General features: G+C 43.4%; 1 protein-coding gene across 1 annotated transcript in view; it reads right to left on the bottom strand.

Annotated features, from left to right (window-relative positions):
- Positions 1-5919: 5919 nt before the first annotated feature.
- The window catches only part of DSCAM (DS cell adhesion molecule), a 704213-nt gene continuing 692804 nt past the window's right edge, over positions 5920-17328 (bottom strand). The window contains exons 21-23 of the mRNA XM_045501327.1: positions 12238-12391; positions 7630-7747; positions 5920-6016 (exon numbers count right to left, since the gene is read on the bottom strand). Of these exons, the coding sequence (XP_045357283.1) occupies positions 6010-6016; positions 7630-7747; positions 12238-12391 (279 nt within the window). The 3' untranslated portion in view covers positions 5920-6009. The remainder of the gene's footprint in view (positions 6017-7629; positions 7748-12237; positions 12392-17328) is intronic.

Here is a 17328-nt window from a genome sequence, read left to right as displayed (position 1 = left end):
AGATAATGAAAAAAGAGAACCAGGATATTCTCTAAAGACTGGCCACCTCTCTCATTTCACTGTAACACTTCCAGACCCGTTTCGGGAACCACAAGGTTCAAACTCACAACCGAGCGTGCAAATATATGATGCATCTTTTGGGATTCCGATCCCTCATTCGATCTCAAAAACAGGAAATGTAGAAACCAGAAGGCATACGTACCTTTCCCCAGCGTTTTCGCTTCTATGATTTCACTTATGCGTCCTGGTCCCACTCCATTCTGCGCAGTAAGAGTGAACTTGTACCAAGTACCACACTTCAGGTTTTCCAGGCGGTAAGAGCGCTCACTTGGGCTGATTGGAAAACTTCCCCACTGCTCACTGTTGTCCTCAGAGTACTGCAATATGTATCCTACAGAAAGCACGAGATATTTAAAAGAGCATTATTTCCGTTCTCCTAGAAGCTGGTGGACGTTTGCATTTTGTATGGGGTGAAAGTTCTCAGAATTCACACATCTTTGGAAGAGAACATCTGAAGTCTCCCTGATGCAGGAAATTGAACCTAGGCTAGGAGGAGTGCCATGATGATGTTTTCATTAGTAGTTAGGCCATACCCGACATTACTATAGTGTATCGCTAAGTGGGATGGTGAAAATAAAACCACTTTCTCCCCATTTCCTTTTCAATGGTGTAGTGGGGGCTCCTGGGTGGCTCAGTCAGTTAAGCATCCAACTTCGGCTCAGGTCATGATCTTACAGTTCGTGGGTTTGAGCCCCAGCTTGGAGCCGGGAGCCTGCTTGGGATTCTGTGTCTCCCTCTCTCCGGCCCTTCCCCCCTTGCAATCTGTCTTTCTCTTTCTCTCTTTCTCAGAAATAAAATACATCATTAAAAAAAATTTAAGAAAAAAAAAGGTGGCGCGGGCAGCAGGGAGTAGGCACGAAATCTCTAGACATCTGGCTTCAGAGCACACGTGCCTGAATCCTGGGCTATCATCATGATCCGAAGCTGAATTATTTTCAAGAGAACCAAAGCTCTGGAAAAGCCGGACCGATGTGATCAAGGGGGTAGGAATCTCATCCATGAACCCCTACCCAGTCCACAACCACAAAGGGAACCAGCTTTAAATCCTGTAGCCATCCCAACACTTCAACGGCAACCTGCCTCTCCTTGTCTGAAAAATCCTTCCAACAGTTCATCTCCACACATGACCACTATTACCTGCACTCCTACTACCACGAACATCAACCGTCCATTTCTCGAGTGCTCACCACGTGCCATTCGTTGTCCTCACCCCGTTCCTTTCATTACCTCACCTGGACCTCTGAGACAGTGATTGTCTCCACAGTGAGATGAAGACCCTGAAGTCCAGAGAGGTTAGGGGACTATCCTAGAGCCCCATCAGTAAGACTCAAAACCCACCTCAGACTCCGAAGCCAGCACTCCTGGCCCTTGTGATCACTGAGGCATTCCTCCTTGGTATGGCCTTCACCCCTGTTGCCCCAGCCAATTCCTGGGATCAAACATGTCTGGTTTTCTCTGTCCCTGTCTCCTCCATGTTCATACCCCGACAACCCAGGTACCAGTCTGCCTGGTGCATGGTGCCTCCACACCAGTGGGCTTGTATCTTCCTCCAGCCCGTGGGGCTCCATTTTTAACACAGGCAAGACACTTCTCAGCTCCGCGCTACAGAGGTTCCTAACCCCACATTGGCAGCATTAACTGTTTTGCAGACCTCCCACATGGAGGTCCCCTGTCCTCGATTCTTCCTTCTGGGGTCAGGGTCTGCAACCTCCCTGTTCTTTGCTCCTTCCTTCCCCTCTGGTCCTCTGCATCCTTGGGGTCCCTCTTCCTTTCCCAGCCTTCTCTTCTCTTTGAGGGTTCCTACCTGCACCCTTCAAATCTCCTTCAGTACCTGACAGGTGGCTGAGGGTTTGTGTTCCCCATGCTCCCAACATCATTTCTTGGCTTCCCCTCCAGCCCTGCCCAAACCACCTCCTTGCTGCCCTGGACATAACCAGGAGTGTACTTTCCTTCTCATTTCCTCCATCCAAATCACATCTGGGAAGCTTTTATAACCCTTGGCAATGGGATCCCCCGTGCCAATGGCTTTGGCCACCACTGTGTTTCAGGGATCCCCATTTGTCTTTGTTTGGAAATTCTTCATTATGAAAATTGGCTTCATCTCCAAGACCTTCCACTCTGACACTTTCTGTACTACCCCTCCCCTGCTCTCACGCTTACAGAACCAAAACTTCATTTCATTTGGGATTGGGGTCCTAGAATCCCTTGAACTCTTACCTCAATGCCCCATTTTTTTCCCCCATAACAATGTTCTCTAACCAGCCTAGAATCTTCAGGAGGCCATTTTCACCAGGAACTTGGTTTCACTCACTCTTATGACTTCTGGCCACACTTACTGGGCCAGTCATCAGCTCTGGTAACCTGAGATCCACTTTTCCTCCCAGCTGTCCGGCACCACTTGAGGAAGTCATTAAACTGAAAATTGTGACCATCACAATTTGGGCTATTTATCTGCAGCTGGGGCCTCGTTCCCTCTTGGCAATGACTTTGTTGGTCTATTAATGACTCCCTGTGCATTTCACATGGCAGCTGTTACAAATCTTCCTCACTTCCCCACACTCCGTCAAAACCTCATCCTCACTACCCCCCCAAACACATCCTCACTACCCAATAAGCCAAGTGGTATTTTTTTTAAAGGGAAGATCCTCCCTTTCACTCAGTGGAGTGCTGATAAATGTTTAACAACTGGCTGTTCAAAAAGAAAGAAAGAAAGAGAGACAGAGAGAGAGAGAGAGAGAAATAAAGGAAGGAAGGAAGGAAGTGAAAGAAAGAAAGAAAGAAAGAAAGAAAGAGAAATGAAGGAAGAAAGGAAGGAAGGAAGAGAAAGAAAGAAAGGAAGAAAGAAAGAAAAAGAAATGAAGGAAGAAAGAAAGGAAGGAAGGAAGAAAGGAAGGAAGAAAGAGAAAGAAAGAAAGAAAAGAAGAAAGGAAGGAAGAGAAAGAAAAAGAGAAAGAAAAAGAATGGAAGGAAGGAAGGAAGGAAGGAAGAAAGGAAGGAAGAGAAAGAAAGAAAGAAAGAAAGAAATGAAAGAAGAAAGGAAGGAAGGAAGAGAAAGAAAGAAAAAGAGAAAGAAAAAGAATGGAAGGAAGGAAGGAAGAGAAAGAAAAAGAGAAAGAAAGAAAGAATGGAAGGAAAGAAGGAAGGAAGGAAGGAAGGAAGAAAGAGAAAGAAAGAAAGAAAGAAAGAAAGAAAGAAAGAAAGAAAGAAAGAAAGAAAGAAAGAAAGAAAGAAAGAAAGAAATGGAGCCCTGACCAGTAGCATTTCTGATTTCTGTGGTGTATAAAGATCCCCAGTCTGGGTATAGTCAGTAAGTGCAAGGTGGGGAAGAGATAAGACGGCTTGCTCTCGTGAGTTGGAAGGAGCTGACTCCAGCATCCCACTGGTTTTGCCCTGAAATGGCCCCTATTTCCAATTGTCTGCTCCTTACTCAGAAGAAGGGATGGTCTCTGCTTTTGGAAATCCAAGCCGGCTACCCCCTCCCATGTGCTCTAGGACTAGTCCCCCACCCCTGTGCATCTTCAGTCTGTTCCTCCGGATTCTCTTCCTTTCCTGGGGCCACAGCTTGCTTAGAGTGATGCTCTCCCAACTTCACGCCGGCTAGAAATATCACGCTACTTTCTTCCTCAGGACAAACATCCTTTACTCTTTTCTGCTATGGACTAATTGCAAAAGCTTTGTGCAAATAGATCATTTCCCATATAAATTCTAGGTTCTCCATCTTTCCGTGTTTTAGAAGTTAGAACAAAAACTGTGGTTATTTGAATGAATGATTGAGTACAAGAGTGAATGAATGACGGAGTGTTGACAACATGGGGAAGAAACAGTATGCAGAATCTTGGGGGAGAGATTACCAAATTCTTTCTCTCTCTTCTGCCTTTGTCAATCTTTCACTCAAATTGGATGCATAATGATAATTTTGTGAATGAGATGCCTTGGATGGATGATGAGTTTCAGTACATACCATAAAAATAGATGTGTGGCTTGCTGTTGAGGTAGTGGGAGAATTAATTATAACTAACACATAACAATTACTTGATGAAGATGTGTCACTTATTGGCCTGGGGATAATGACAATTAATGACTGTGGACAACCTACTGCTTATTACCTCTGATGGAACTGCCCCCATTGTCTCCAGGGAGCCACGAGAGGGTAATAGAAGAAGACGTTGTTTTGGACACTGTAAGCCGAGGCTGATCAGGTGGAACTAGACAGGGAACAGTTTTTAGGAGACAAGAATCAGTTTTTCACATCTTTCATCTGCTTTAACAGCCATTTACCAAATCATTTTTAACAACCATTTATTAAATAAGTGTTTTAGGGTGCCAAAATACGCAATTCACTTCCGTCAGAGTGTCTATTTAGTCGATGTCCTGGGTTAAAGAGATAGAGCAGACTGAATCTATTACTTAACGAAAAACCGCATTTCTACTTGGGTTTATATCTAACACATTTCCGCTCGGATTCCTTGAATTTCTGAGTTGTTCGTCGCTGATTGAAATCTTCTTTCAACTTACTAAGGATGCATGCATTACTCTGAATTTCAGCCATGATTCAAGTGAGAAAGATAAGTGGCACCCACTTAGCTGTTCTGTTCTCAGGGAGGGGGAGGGGGAGGCGAGAATGGCTAGTGAGAAAAAGAACTGCAAAAATTTCCACTTTTTAAGCTACTCTTCCAAGATGTCACACACACACACACACACACACACACACACACACACACACTCAACTCTGAAAATCAAAGGCGTGCCATTGAGTGGCTACACAAGAACTTGCATACTCATACAAGGTTTGAAGAATACATAACTTCCAACCAATGGACCTCAATATTCTTTTGGATCAGCACCGAAGACAGAACCATGGAAGAAATTCAGAATCATGTTATCCAAATGATATAGAAAGCTTCCCATAAAATGCCCATCTCTTTTCTTCTGAGAGAGGCCCATATATATTGAAGGTGGGGAAAACTGACCTCTTTAAGAGTCACAATATCACGTCAGTCTTCTAAAACACCATGGAATTCTCTTGGCTCCAATTTACTTGAAGCTGCAGATCGACTTTGCATCATTTTTTAAAAATGTACTTGCTCTCTTCCCCTCGTCTCTCACTGAGGACAATACTGATTTTATTGTTACCCGCTGTGATTTATTAATGTGACACCACTTAAATCCAAAGAAGCATACCCTTTGATTTTCCTACTGATAAAGTATCACTGAGCAACCAAACCTGAACCCAGACGGTGACCACTTGGGATTTTACACCTGGCTTTAATTTGACCATCTTGGATCTGTCATGTACTTTTGGTGTCTGGTATCAAGAAAAACCATATACGCTGTATTAAAAACCCCACTAAATATTATAGCAGTTTGCTTAGTTGGAGTCCTTTTAATGTACATTGCATAGAAAAGTTTAGCCAATTAGCAGATAAAAGACCTCAAGTTAGGCCTATCTTTTGTTTGTGTCTTCTGGGTTACACTTACACATATGTAAAGGAAGCCATGCAACTGGTGGGACATTATCAAGATGAACTTTCTCCGCGATGCAAAAATGTTAGTAAAAGATAATAACGATATATCTTTTATCCTTCTTATAGTGTTATCTTTGGGACGATGAACGTTTCTAGTTTCTTTGGCAGCATTCCATTTTCCAAAATGAGCATACACGTATCTATTTTGTACTAGAAAATAGCAATGAGCTCCTTAGGCTGATTTTTAGATCAGGTCGATGTGACTCTTCGCATATAGGCACGCATCTAAAGAAGCCATTAAAAAGAGTCCCCCGGTTTTGTACCTTGTACTTGTAAATTTAAAATAATCTCATCTGATCCCCAGTTGTTATTGGCGATGCAGCTGTAATAGCCGGAGTCCTCTGCCTTCACGGTTCGGATAACGAAGCTCCCGTTGCTGAAGACGCTTCTCCGCCCATCAACCGTTACCAGGCTGGGTGTCCCGTTACTGCCTCACAGGAAGAAAAGGGCACAGATTAAAGAAATTACAATCCAAATTAGCTGAGACTGGGGAAAAGCATAAAGAGTCTTTTCTGAAGTAGATAACACATTTGGAACTAAACTGTGACTCTATGACAAAAACAATCAAACGGCTGAATTTCATTCTTTGTAAAAAAAACAGGCTATGGTGGAAGCTAGCTCTGTGCTGGGGGCTTGGATTCTGGCTCTCACATCTGTCAGGGCCCATCACATCCCTAATGGGTGTCTCTCTCTCTCCTCCACCATGTACGCACGGCGACTTCCTCTTGTAAAAATTCCTTCTGGGACAGAAGTGCCATTTGGACCCAATCGCATAGGGACAACTAAATTTGAGGGTCTCTTGTAGATCTGCTTAAATTCACAGGTGTTGATGATTTTGACAAAGAAAGTGGACTGTGGTCTCTCAAGAGGGTGATGAGTTGGTCTCAGTGTAAAGGGAGCTCCCTGTGATCATAACCGTATCCATGGTGGCGGCTGCCCAGTCACCTAGGGTCATCCTCTCGTCAGGCAGAATGCCTCTTGACCCTTGGGAGCTTATTCATTTCCTTGGATTAAGTGATTTTATTTACTTATTTTTTTATTTACTTATTTTTATTTGGATTAACTGATTTTATTTTATTTTTTTTTTAAATTTTTTTTTTTCAACGTTTATTTATTTTTGGGACAGAGAGAGACAGAGCATGAACGGGGGAGGGGCAGAGAGAGAGGGAGACACAGAATCGGAAACAGGCTCCAGGCTCTGAGCCATCAGCCCAGAGCCCGACGCGGGGCTCGAACTCACGGACCGCGAGATCGTGACCTGGCTGAAGTCGGACGCTTAACCGACTGCGCCACCCAGGCGCCCCTGGATTAACTGATTTTAAAAGAGAGGAGAAAAGTGGTCCCTGGGCCAAGACCATTATTTCAATAGTTTATATCTTTTAAGTGCTTTTCTTTGAAAATCAGCACTCTTCTGAACCCATTTTATATCAAATCTCCATGCTCATTAGTGAAGTCTCAGCCCTTTATTTATATTCCAATTTCTTCTTCTGAACATAGAGAAAGCACTTAGAAAAGTTACAGGACAGAACACCTCTCACCCACTTTCCCCCTCCTATCTTGGCTGCTATTATTTTAATACTTACTATTAATGTGGAAAACCAGATTTTCTATTAGCGAAGTCCTAATGCATTCCATTTCTTGAAGTTATTTCTCAGAGCACTGGAGGTAGGGTTAGTTGGACCATTATCTCAGAAGGAGAAAAATGGCCACCCGGTCTCATATGAGGGTGGGAGTGTTCATCTTGGTTATAGAGGAAATTTACATGAAGTGCAGAGATCATTGGGTTGGTTAGACTATTTTCCTCTCAAGCATTCTCTTATGAATTGAAAGGCTCTGAATTTACAGAAGATTGATACAATACACCAGACCCTTTTGGTGCTGAAGCCGAGATTCTGCCCCCTACCCCAACTTCCTCTCCATCAGAAGACTTGATGTCTCCTGGAATTTTCCTGGAGAATTAGAATTAGACCACTAGCCCCATCCTGGTATGTCTGATGTACTGTCTTAGAGTTTCACTCAAGGCATACATTAGGTTACTGGTTACCTGTCTTTCATCCATTTTACTGCAGGAGAAGGGTCCCCAACAGCTTTACAAGGTAAGGCGATGTCTTTCATCCATGGGGTAGTCACTGTGCCACTGAAGGTCAGGATTCGTGCCGGAGCTGGAGCACCAAACACAGCAGAAGTCCAATTGCACCATGGCTTTAGTGACATAAAGGCCAAAATGACCTTTCCCAATATAGTAACACCCCCTACAAGGGTGAATGCAGCATAGCCAACTGATGTCACACCTGTCAACACTATTCCCTGGTATCAGGATGTGTATAAAGGATTGTCTTTGGAAGAACATACAAATACCTGAAAATCCCTACTGGAGCATTTTCCCCTCCTATTGACTAAATGTGAGGAGCTGAAATTAAATATTTGGGTCTTCATAAGCCCAGCAGCCCCAAGCTGTGTTTTCTATGAGCCCAATTATTTGTCAAGGCACATTATTAAGCAATTTATCTCAACACCAAAAATGCACATTCAATATACTTTTAATATCGGAGAGAATAGACAATACAGGGCATAAAGCCCCAAAAGATGGAGAGGTAAACCGGAACAACTTCTATTTATCAATTCTGTGGTACTTTCCTGGCTTTATTGTATCAGTTTGGTCTTCGGCACAAACGTTAAGGACAGCGAATGTTTTCAGAGTGGCTTCTCTCGAGGAACACTGTTTGATTGGGACAGTGTTTCAGATGCTCCAACAGAAGCATCTGCCAGAGGCATCTGGTATCGGCACGGTCCCAAAGCAGCAGGAGTAGACAGGAGAGAGCCCGGGTGCACCTGTGTTGGCAGGGGCCTCCGTGAAGACCGAGGAGCTGGCCCTGACAGGTTCCTAGCGCTATCTTCTTGAGTGAGACACGGAAGCTGACCCCAAGACATAAGTCTTCCAGAAGCGAAACAATGTGCCCCACCTTTGCCACACGTCGGGATGCTGCTTTCTGGGACACACCCTCTGGAAGCTCAGCCAGCCCAGACACATAGACACAGAGACCACATATGGAAGGTAGCCCCAGTCTGGTTCTAGACCCGTAAAGATTGGACCAGTGTTGGGACCCTGAATCATCTGAGACTTGAGGGTCTGGACTGGCCAATGGGCATGGGGAGCAGGCTCTCCAGGAAAGCCCTAGGATTTCAGGAAATATGGAGTCAAGTCATTACAGAGGCATCCCGGTCTAGAACACCAGCCTTGGTCATTAAGGTCTACCAAACAACTCTTATTTTCATTGTTTGGAGTGCTGGGGGCCAGAACTGAAACGGCATGCTGGTGGGTTCAGAAGCTGAGCCTGTTTTGTGCAGCAAATATTACAGCAAGGTCTTCCTCCTTAGAGCTGAGCCTTCAGAGACAGCTCATGGACGGCACACTTTCTCCATGGTATTCTAAGGTGGAGGCCACTTTTTCAGTCATTGACGTTTTTTAATTTTTTATCGTAACAAAAATATTTTGGTCAGGTCGCGTTGGACTTCTGGCATTGGTGGTATGGCGTGCTCCATTTCAAGCCCTTCAGACCATCCTTTTATAGGATGAGGATTATTTTTGCAGCAAAATTGGGATGATCAGGAAATCCAGCTAGAGGTAGGGACTTCCAAGCTTTTGAACATCCCCCTTCCTACTGTAAGGAACCAACCGCACGTTGAATCCAGAAAGTATACACGTATTGGGACGTGAGTGAAAACAAAATGCCCCAAATTAATACTTGCCACGTTTCATGCATTCCGATCTTTTGTACTTTTCTCCTTTCAAGTCAGTCTAGACTATCTGACTCTATTCCATTTTAGTGCTGTCATGTGTTAGCTATAACCCTTAAAATCAATTCCAGGCCTTATGAATAATTTCCCATCAGCATTTTGAGAAACAGAGGCCAGAACCACTTTGCCTTGAAGCCCGACACACCCAGTGTGTAGAGTTAATGCCCACTGGGGGCAGCTGGAAGGTCAAGGGTCCTCATCTGAAATTCCAAGACTAATAAGCTACAGAGCTCACCAGAACTGGTTTTCAAATGGGCACAGGCAAGAGAATCATCTAGAATCTCTGTTAGAAATGCAGATTCCTATGCTGACCTGTGACTCAATGGCTCTTGGATGGGTTTAAGGAGTCTTAACTTGCACCTCAGGTGATTCTGAGAATCAATCCACCTGCGCCTGGACGTCCTTCCTGGGTCCTGTACTGCTCGACCCTGGCCCTGGGCTCCTTCGGGATGGTGTTCCCCCGGGACTGGGTCCATGTCTCCGTTCTGCCACTTGATCTGCTAAACAGCAGTCCTCTCTGCGGGGACTCTGGAGTCCCGAACTCTAGAGTTTGGACTTTGCTTCCCACCGACAGATTTGCACTGATGCTGCCTGCATCCATCTCCCAGCAATGACAGGATAACCCGGACCAGTCTCCTTGGGCTGCCGGAAGCTTCATCTCTCCAGCTTGATCCTGTCAGCCTTTGTGGTTTGCCGGTGTCTGGGGCTTCTGGGTGGAGCTTTTTATCTAGAACATCTGCTCCGTGCCTGAGAGGTTCCTTAGCTCAGTCCCTTTTTGGAAAACCCATCTGGATCAAGCCTAACTCTGAGAGAACCCCACTTGAACATGAGAAGCTGAACACTTCTGGAGAAATCCATACAACAGAGAATTTAGGACCCACCAAACATTTACAATCCCCGACCTCGGCTGACCTGTCCGCTCTTCCTTCCAATCTTACTGTTTTGTTAGTAAGTTCCTTCCCGCTTCTCTGCAGTGATGATTTCCTATTGTCCTTCCTTTTCTCAAACTCCTTTCCCCACCACACCCCAAATTGCCTAACGCTTGGCAGAGGAAATAGAAAACCCAGGTTGGGAACTCTGCATTTCCTGTCACCAAACCTATAAGCCCCCTTGGCCTTCTTCCTCCAAACCTCAGCCCTGTGGCCGTGCTCTTCCTCCTGGATTATCACCTCCCCCTCTCCACTTGGGTTTTCCCATCACCATACAAACATATTCTGCTGGCTGACACATTAGCCCACAGTGAAACCAGAGCCTTTCCTTGGGTGAGACCCATCTTCACTCTGGCCTGTGGCTTCTTCCAGGTGGTGTGTGTTTTTGGAGAACTTTCTGCCAAGCAGACCTGTTTCCTCACCTCCCATCTACTCTGTCCCCTCAACCAGCTCCCATCCCCAGGAAACTGCTTTCAAGGTCAGCGAGGTTGTGTGGCCAACCCAAGGGCACTTCTAGTCTTGTTTGCCTTGACCTCCTAGCAGCTGCTGCCATGGCAGACCACTCCCTCCTTTCCGAAACATCTCTGTTATTTCTGGCCTTATGCTCCTGGTTCTTCTTGCTGTCTGCCCTCGCCCCTTCCTCTCTGGCATCCCCTGTGCCTCACCCTCCCCAGAGAAAGCTGGTGTTCTGCAGAGCTACTCCTGGACCTGACTCTGTCTCCCCGGTAGGCTCTTCCCATCCCAGGTATGGGGGTGTCTGAGTGCTGACCCCTCTCCATTTCTGCCTCCTGCCAGATGTCTCTTGAGAAAAAGGACTTTTCCAACCACCTGCCTGACACTGAACACACAGCAGGAGAGAAGACGTAAAGCTACTGCAGCATTTCATGGGCTGGTTTGCTTTGATCCCACGGTGCAGTCCTTACGTCCACTGATCATCACTGTTGCTAAGTGTGAGAGGGTACGTTAGGGGTGGCTGGATATCATAATCAAAGATTCTAATAGACAAAAAAATCCACGAATTTATTTTCTTCAGCAACAATATATTTACTCTCTAACTGTAATTGTGTTCAAAATGTGACAGTACTCTCCTTTTCCCTCGCTACTCTATTCTGCTTCTTTCTTAGTATCACACTAATAAGCACGTTATCATGAGCTCTGAGAGGTGAAATCGGAATCTTGGAGTGTTCTGTTCTCTTTTGGGCACCTAGCCGCCTTGTTAGTAAAACATTGCCAATGTGGTGCATTCCAAAATCAGGGGCCACCTCCTGCTGGCCCTGGAATTGTGATGTTAGTACATTTACTTGTGAAAAGTGCTAATATAGCGGTACCCTCAACACTGGGTGGGAGCAATTACCAGAAGCAGAGTAAGAATATTCTGTGCCTGTATGTGCTTTCTAAGGACCAGTATAACATCTCAGTGTGAAGATACCGTATTCATTTTAAGGAACCTTGTGTTCTTTGGGGACTCGGACTTCCCACTATTAATTAAGGTCTTGCTTATAGCAATTCTCTCAATACAAGAAGAACTGACGATTTTCTTATATTCTTAAGTTTCCAGAATAAAATAAACATTTCTCTTTAAGAAATACGATGCTTGATTTTGATGAAAGTAGAACTTCCTTGAGGAGTTACTATGGGGTGATTTTCACTTACCCCAAGGGGTGAGTGGGGGCTCTTTGTCTTTACTTTCCTTAAGGCACTTTGAGTTGTAAAGCCACTAACCCTCGGTGGAGTCTTTTCTGATTTGCACAAAAGCCCAGTGCCAGCTAGCAGCAACCTTATTTCTTACACTGAAATGTGGTAACACGCGATGTTCTGGTTTTCTGGGGATTTTTAGGGCACCGTAAGCTTTATTTCTGATAGAACAGGGATTTAGAAACAGTCCAATTACGATGGGAAATGAGGTCTTTTCTACAGTGGCACACCTTTAGCTAATGGCTCTACCGTGATGATTTCACTGCTGTTTCCTCTCCCAGCTGAAGTCACCGCGACCACCCAGACGCTGTACTGACGGTTCCGACTCAGGTTGGGAATTCTGTAGGAAAATGAGTCAGGAGAGGCTTCAAACTCGCTGATCACCTGTGGAAGGAGACATAAATGTTCCCACATTCAAGGAGGCAAATGGCACAAAGGGATTTCCTAAAGGTGTAGTTACCAACATATTATCTATCCTCAGAAACAAAAGTCACCACTAGTCCTTTTCTAAAAGGCTGGGATATATTGATATTGATACTGATATTGATATTGACATCTCACATATACACACAGAGAGTTTACATTTCTCTATGCAGCAGCTTTGGCAGCCACCAATGAGTAATTTAGCCATTTATATGATGGGTCATGGCCCGAATGTTTTTGGCTGAGATAGAGTAACAAAAACATATTTTCCCTCCGACCCCAAACAACCAGAGAACACACAGAGTATAACCGCAGTCTCAAAGGTATTGCCTAAGGTAATGAAGGACAGAACTCTCTGAGATGTGGAAAACAAACGAAGTAAGCCTATGATTGCAGAATTTTTACATTTTTGTGAGAGTCTCCAGGCTGTGGCACAGAGAAGGAGTCCAGGAGGAGCCCAGCAGCTTCCCTGAGTTAAGGATTCTCACCTGAGAGACTGAGAAGAGGCTGGTGTTCACAGGATAGAGCTATACAGAGAGAGCACTCTGGGACTCTGAAGACAGTCCCACCTGGGTATGCCGCCAAGCAGATCTGTGAAGGTATTTGAGTAAACTACCAGAAACTAGGGAGACAACTACCTGAATGGATTGGAGGTCACGGTGCCCAGCATTCACACAGGGTTGGGAATAGTGCCTGTTCGACCAGCCGGATTAGAAGCCCTCAAGATTCACAGGGCATTGGATGCAACGCATAAGGGTCTTACCTCGGTGGTGGGGAATAATTAGGTCTAGACTGAACACCACACTGGTACTGCCTAACAAATATTAAAAGCAAAATTCATATAGATGATATTGTCACTAACTAACCTAACTGCATCCCAGAACGAAAGTCAGAATATTTATAGCAGTGAAAATATCCAGTACAAGACAAGGTGAATTTTGTAATGTTTGACATCCCGTGAAATTTTTCCAGATATGAACAGCCCAAATATCCATCGACTGGTGAATGGACGCATAAACAAAATGTGTTGTATCCACACAACGAAGTATTATTCAACAATAGAAAGAAATGAAGTACGAATACGTGTTTAACTTGGATAAATCTTGAAAATACTATACTAAGTGAGAAAAGTCAACCACAAAAGATTACATACTTATGATTCCCTTTTTACAAAATTTCCAGAAGAGTCAAATCCAGAGAGACAGAAAGTACACTAGCAGCTGTCAGGGGCAAAGTAGAGTTGGGACAGAATGGGGAATGACTGCTGTAGGATATAGGGTTCCTTTCTGGGATGATGATAAATGTTCTAACATTAGATAATAGTCGGGGTTGTGTAACTCTGTGAATATGCAAAGAGCCACTGATTTGAACACTTTAAAAGCATGAATTTTTTTATATGTGACTTATATCTCAAAAAAGCTGTTAGAAAAAAAAATTCAGGAATGGAAAAAACCAGAGAAACATTTCTTTCGTAAAGAAAATGTAATTCAATCAATCCTAATTGACCCATAATTGACCTAGATATTAAATTTAGCAGAAATGGGCATTGTAACAGTTATAGTTGTGTTATGACCATAGATATTCAAGAATTTAAATAGATTCATGAATGATATAAAAAGACCCAAGTCAAAGCTTGAGATGCAATTACAATATGTGAAATGAAAAATACACTGGATTAGATTAATAGCAGATTAGATCTGCAGAGAGAAAAAAAAGGTCAATGAACATGAAGACATATTAATATATGAAACACGGAGAGAAAACAGAGTACAAAACTTAACAAAGCTTTAGTGGGCTATGGAACAGCATTTTTAAAGTACTAAAAGAAAAAAAGTCAACCTAGAACTCTATACTCAAAAAAACATATATTTCAAAACTAAAAAGAAATAAGGACTTTTCAAAATGTAAAAAGCTGAAAGAATTAACCATCGGCAGATCCACACTACAAGAAATGTTAAAGTCTTTCAGTCGGAAGGAAAATGATATCAGATAGAAATTAAATGTACACAAAGGAATGTAAAGTACCAGAAGCAGTAACTACAAAGGTAAATATATGATTTTTTCTTATTCTTTAAATCTCACTAAAAATAATTGATAACCAAAAGGTAATAATGACACAGTGTGGGGTTTATAACACATGTAAAAGTAAAATGTATGACAACAGTTGCACAAATATTAAGTAGGAAAAAGTGGAGGCATACTATTATAAGGTCCTTGTACTCTATGTGCAGTGTATAACATCAGTTGAAAGTATAAAGTGGTAAGTTAAATATATATGCTTTTAATCCTAAAAAATCACTGAAATTACAAAATAAATAGTAAAATAATGCTAATGAGCCAACCAAATAAATAAAATGAAGTGATAGAAAATACTCAGTTAATTAAAAAAAAAACCCAAAAAAGCAGAAAAGAAACAAATATGACAATAAAAAACCCAAGTAGTAAGATTATAGATTTAAATCTATATCAATAGATCAATAATCTATTAAGTATAAATGATCTAAAATCCTAATTAATGCAGAGATTGTAAGAACGGATATAAAAGCAATACACAACTCTATGCTGCCTACAATAAATCTTTTTCAAATATAAAAACACAAGTATGTTAGAAGTAAAAGGACAGAAAAACGATACTGTGCTAATACTAATCAAAAGGAAGCTCGAGTGGCTATATTCATATCAGACAAAATAGATTTATGAGTAAAGAATCTTACCAGTGATAAAGAAGGTAATGTCATAATAATAAAGGGATCAATTCATCAAGAGGACATAACAATCCTAAACATTTATGAGCTTAATGACAAAGCTTCAAAATACATGAAGCAAGAACCAGGGAATGTCAAGGAGGCATAGGCTCAGACAGGTCACACCTCTTCCTTAAAGAATCCATGTAAGACAGGTAGGCTGATATCAGATCCATTTTACAGATGAGGAGTGCTGTGGACTGAATGTGTGTGTTCCCTTACAATTCATATGTCGACATCCTAATCCCTAAAATAATGGGATTTGGAAGTGGGGCCTTTGGGGCTAATCAGCTTCAGATTAGGTCATGAGGGTGGGGCTCTCATTATATAATTAATACCCTTTCTTATACAAAAAAGGAAGAGACCCAAGAGCTTTCTCTCTCTACCATGTGAGGACACAGCAAGAAGGTAGCCATCTGTAAACCAGGAACACAACGGACGCTGTATCTACTGGACCTCGATCTCGGATCTTGGATGTGGAGGCTGGTCTCCAGAGCTCTGAGAAGTAAGTGTCTGTTGTTTAAACCAGCCAGCGTGGCATTTTGCTCCAGCAGCCCAAGCAGACAAATACAAAAATTAGTACTGAGAGGTAGGGTGTTGCTGTAGCAAGCACAGAAACACATGGACGTGGCTTTGAACTGGGCAGAGGTGGGAAAAGTCTTGAGGCTGATGCTAGAAAAAGCTAAGATCCTGTGAAGGGACTGTTAATGATGACACTGGTGAGAGCTCACAAAGAAGGGGAGAACTGGAGAGAGAGTCTGCCTCTTCTTAGAGAACACATAAATGATGGCACACAGGGTGTGGGTAGAAATGTGGGTGGTAAAAGCCATTTTAGTGAAGCCTCAGATGGAAATTGGGAAAGTGTTATTGGATAATGGGAAAAGATGGTCTGTGCTATACGGCGACAAAAAGTTTGCCTGAATTACGTTCATGTTCTCGTGTTTTTTGTAGAAGGTCAAACGTGCAAGCGATGATTTTGGACACTTAGCTGTTGTAAGTGTGGCTCCTCCTGACTGCTTATGGAAAAATGCAAAAAGAGAGAGATGAATTGAAGAAGGAATTGTTAAGCCAAGAAGAACCAGAGCTTAAAGATTTGGGAAATTCTCAGCCTATCCGTATGGCAAAAACAGGAGAAAGTGTGTTTGGATGAGAACAGTAAGGGTGTGGCCTAGCAGCCCTGTGGTGAGGAGATGGGTGTGGGTGAGAACTATGCACTGAAAACAGCCACACCAGCAGGAACACTGCCAGTTGAGCCTAAGGAGACTGAGATGGGGTAGAAGTAAAAAGAGCTGAGTTCTAGATTCTACAGGACAGGATGATAGAGCTACGTGGCCCTCAACTCGTGCTGTTCTTCAAGAAGAGGGAAGAATAGCTCTGAAGGATATTCAGAGATCATCAGGGTCACGGCCTTGGTTTCAACAGGCCAGACAGCCTCCACCTGAAGCCATGAGGACTGGACCTCCCAGAGCTGAGTGGGGGAGAGCCTTGCCTGGCAGAGCCTTGCAGAACTGCAACATGGACAGAGCCTCTGCACAGAGCCACAGCATGGGCAGAACCCTCCTGAGAAGTCGGGGAGAGATTGCAATCCCAGAGGTGTCACTGGTAGAGCATTGAACCAAAGAGGATTATTCTTGTTTCTGTATTCTGCAGCGGGATCTGCTAAGTTTTAGACTTACTTGGGGGCCATCAGTCCTTCCTTCTTTCCTATTTCTTTCTTTTGGAACAGAAATGTCTACCCAATGCATGTCCCATTGTATTTTAGAAGCACATAACTTGCCTGGTCTCACAGGTTCATAGCTGGAGTGGATTTTGTCTCCAGATGAATGTACCTGGAGTCTTACCCATACCTGATTCAGCCAGTATGTAGATGAGACTTTGGACTTTAGAGTAGATGATGCAATGAGTTAAGACTTGGGGAGCTACTGGGATGGAACGAATGTATTTTGCACTTGACATGGACACGGGCTTTTTGGGGCCAGGGGCAGAATTGACTGAATGTTTGTGCCCCCTCCAATGCATATGTTGAAATCCTAACCCCCCAATGTGATATTAGGAGGTGGGGCCATTGGTAGGTAATTAGGTCATGAGAGTGGAACCCTCATGGGCGGGATTTGTGCTCTTATAAGGGGATGAAAAAACAAGAGATCTCTTTCT

This window comes from Leopardus geoffroyi, chromosome C2 (genome assembly GCF_018350155.1).
Source record: "Leopardus geoffroyi isolate Oge1 chromosome C2, O.geoffroyi_Oge1_pat1.0, whole genome shotgun sequence".
Lineage (NCBI taxonomy): Eukaryota > Metazoa > Chordata > Mammalia > Carnivora > Felidae > Leopardus > Leopardus geoffroyi.
This window is presented reverse-complemented; position numbering and strand designations above follow the sequence as displayed.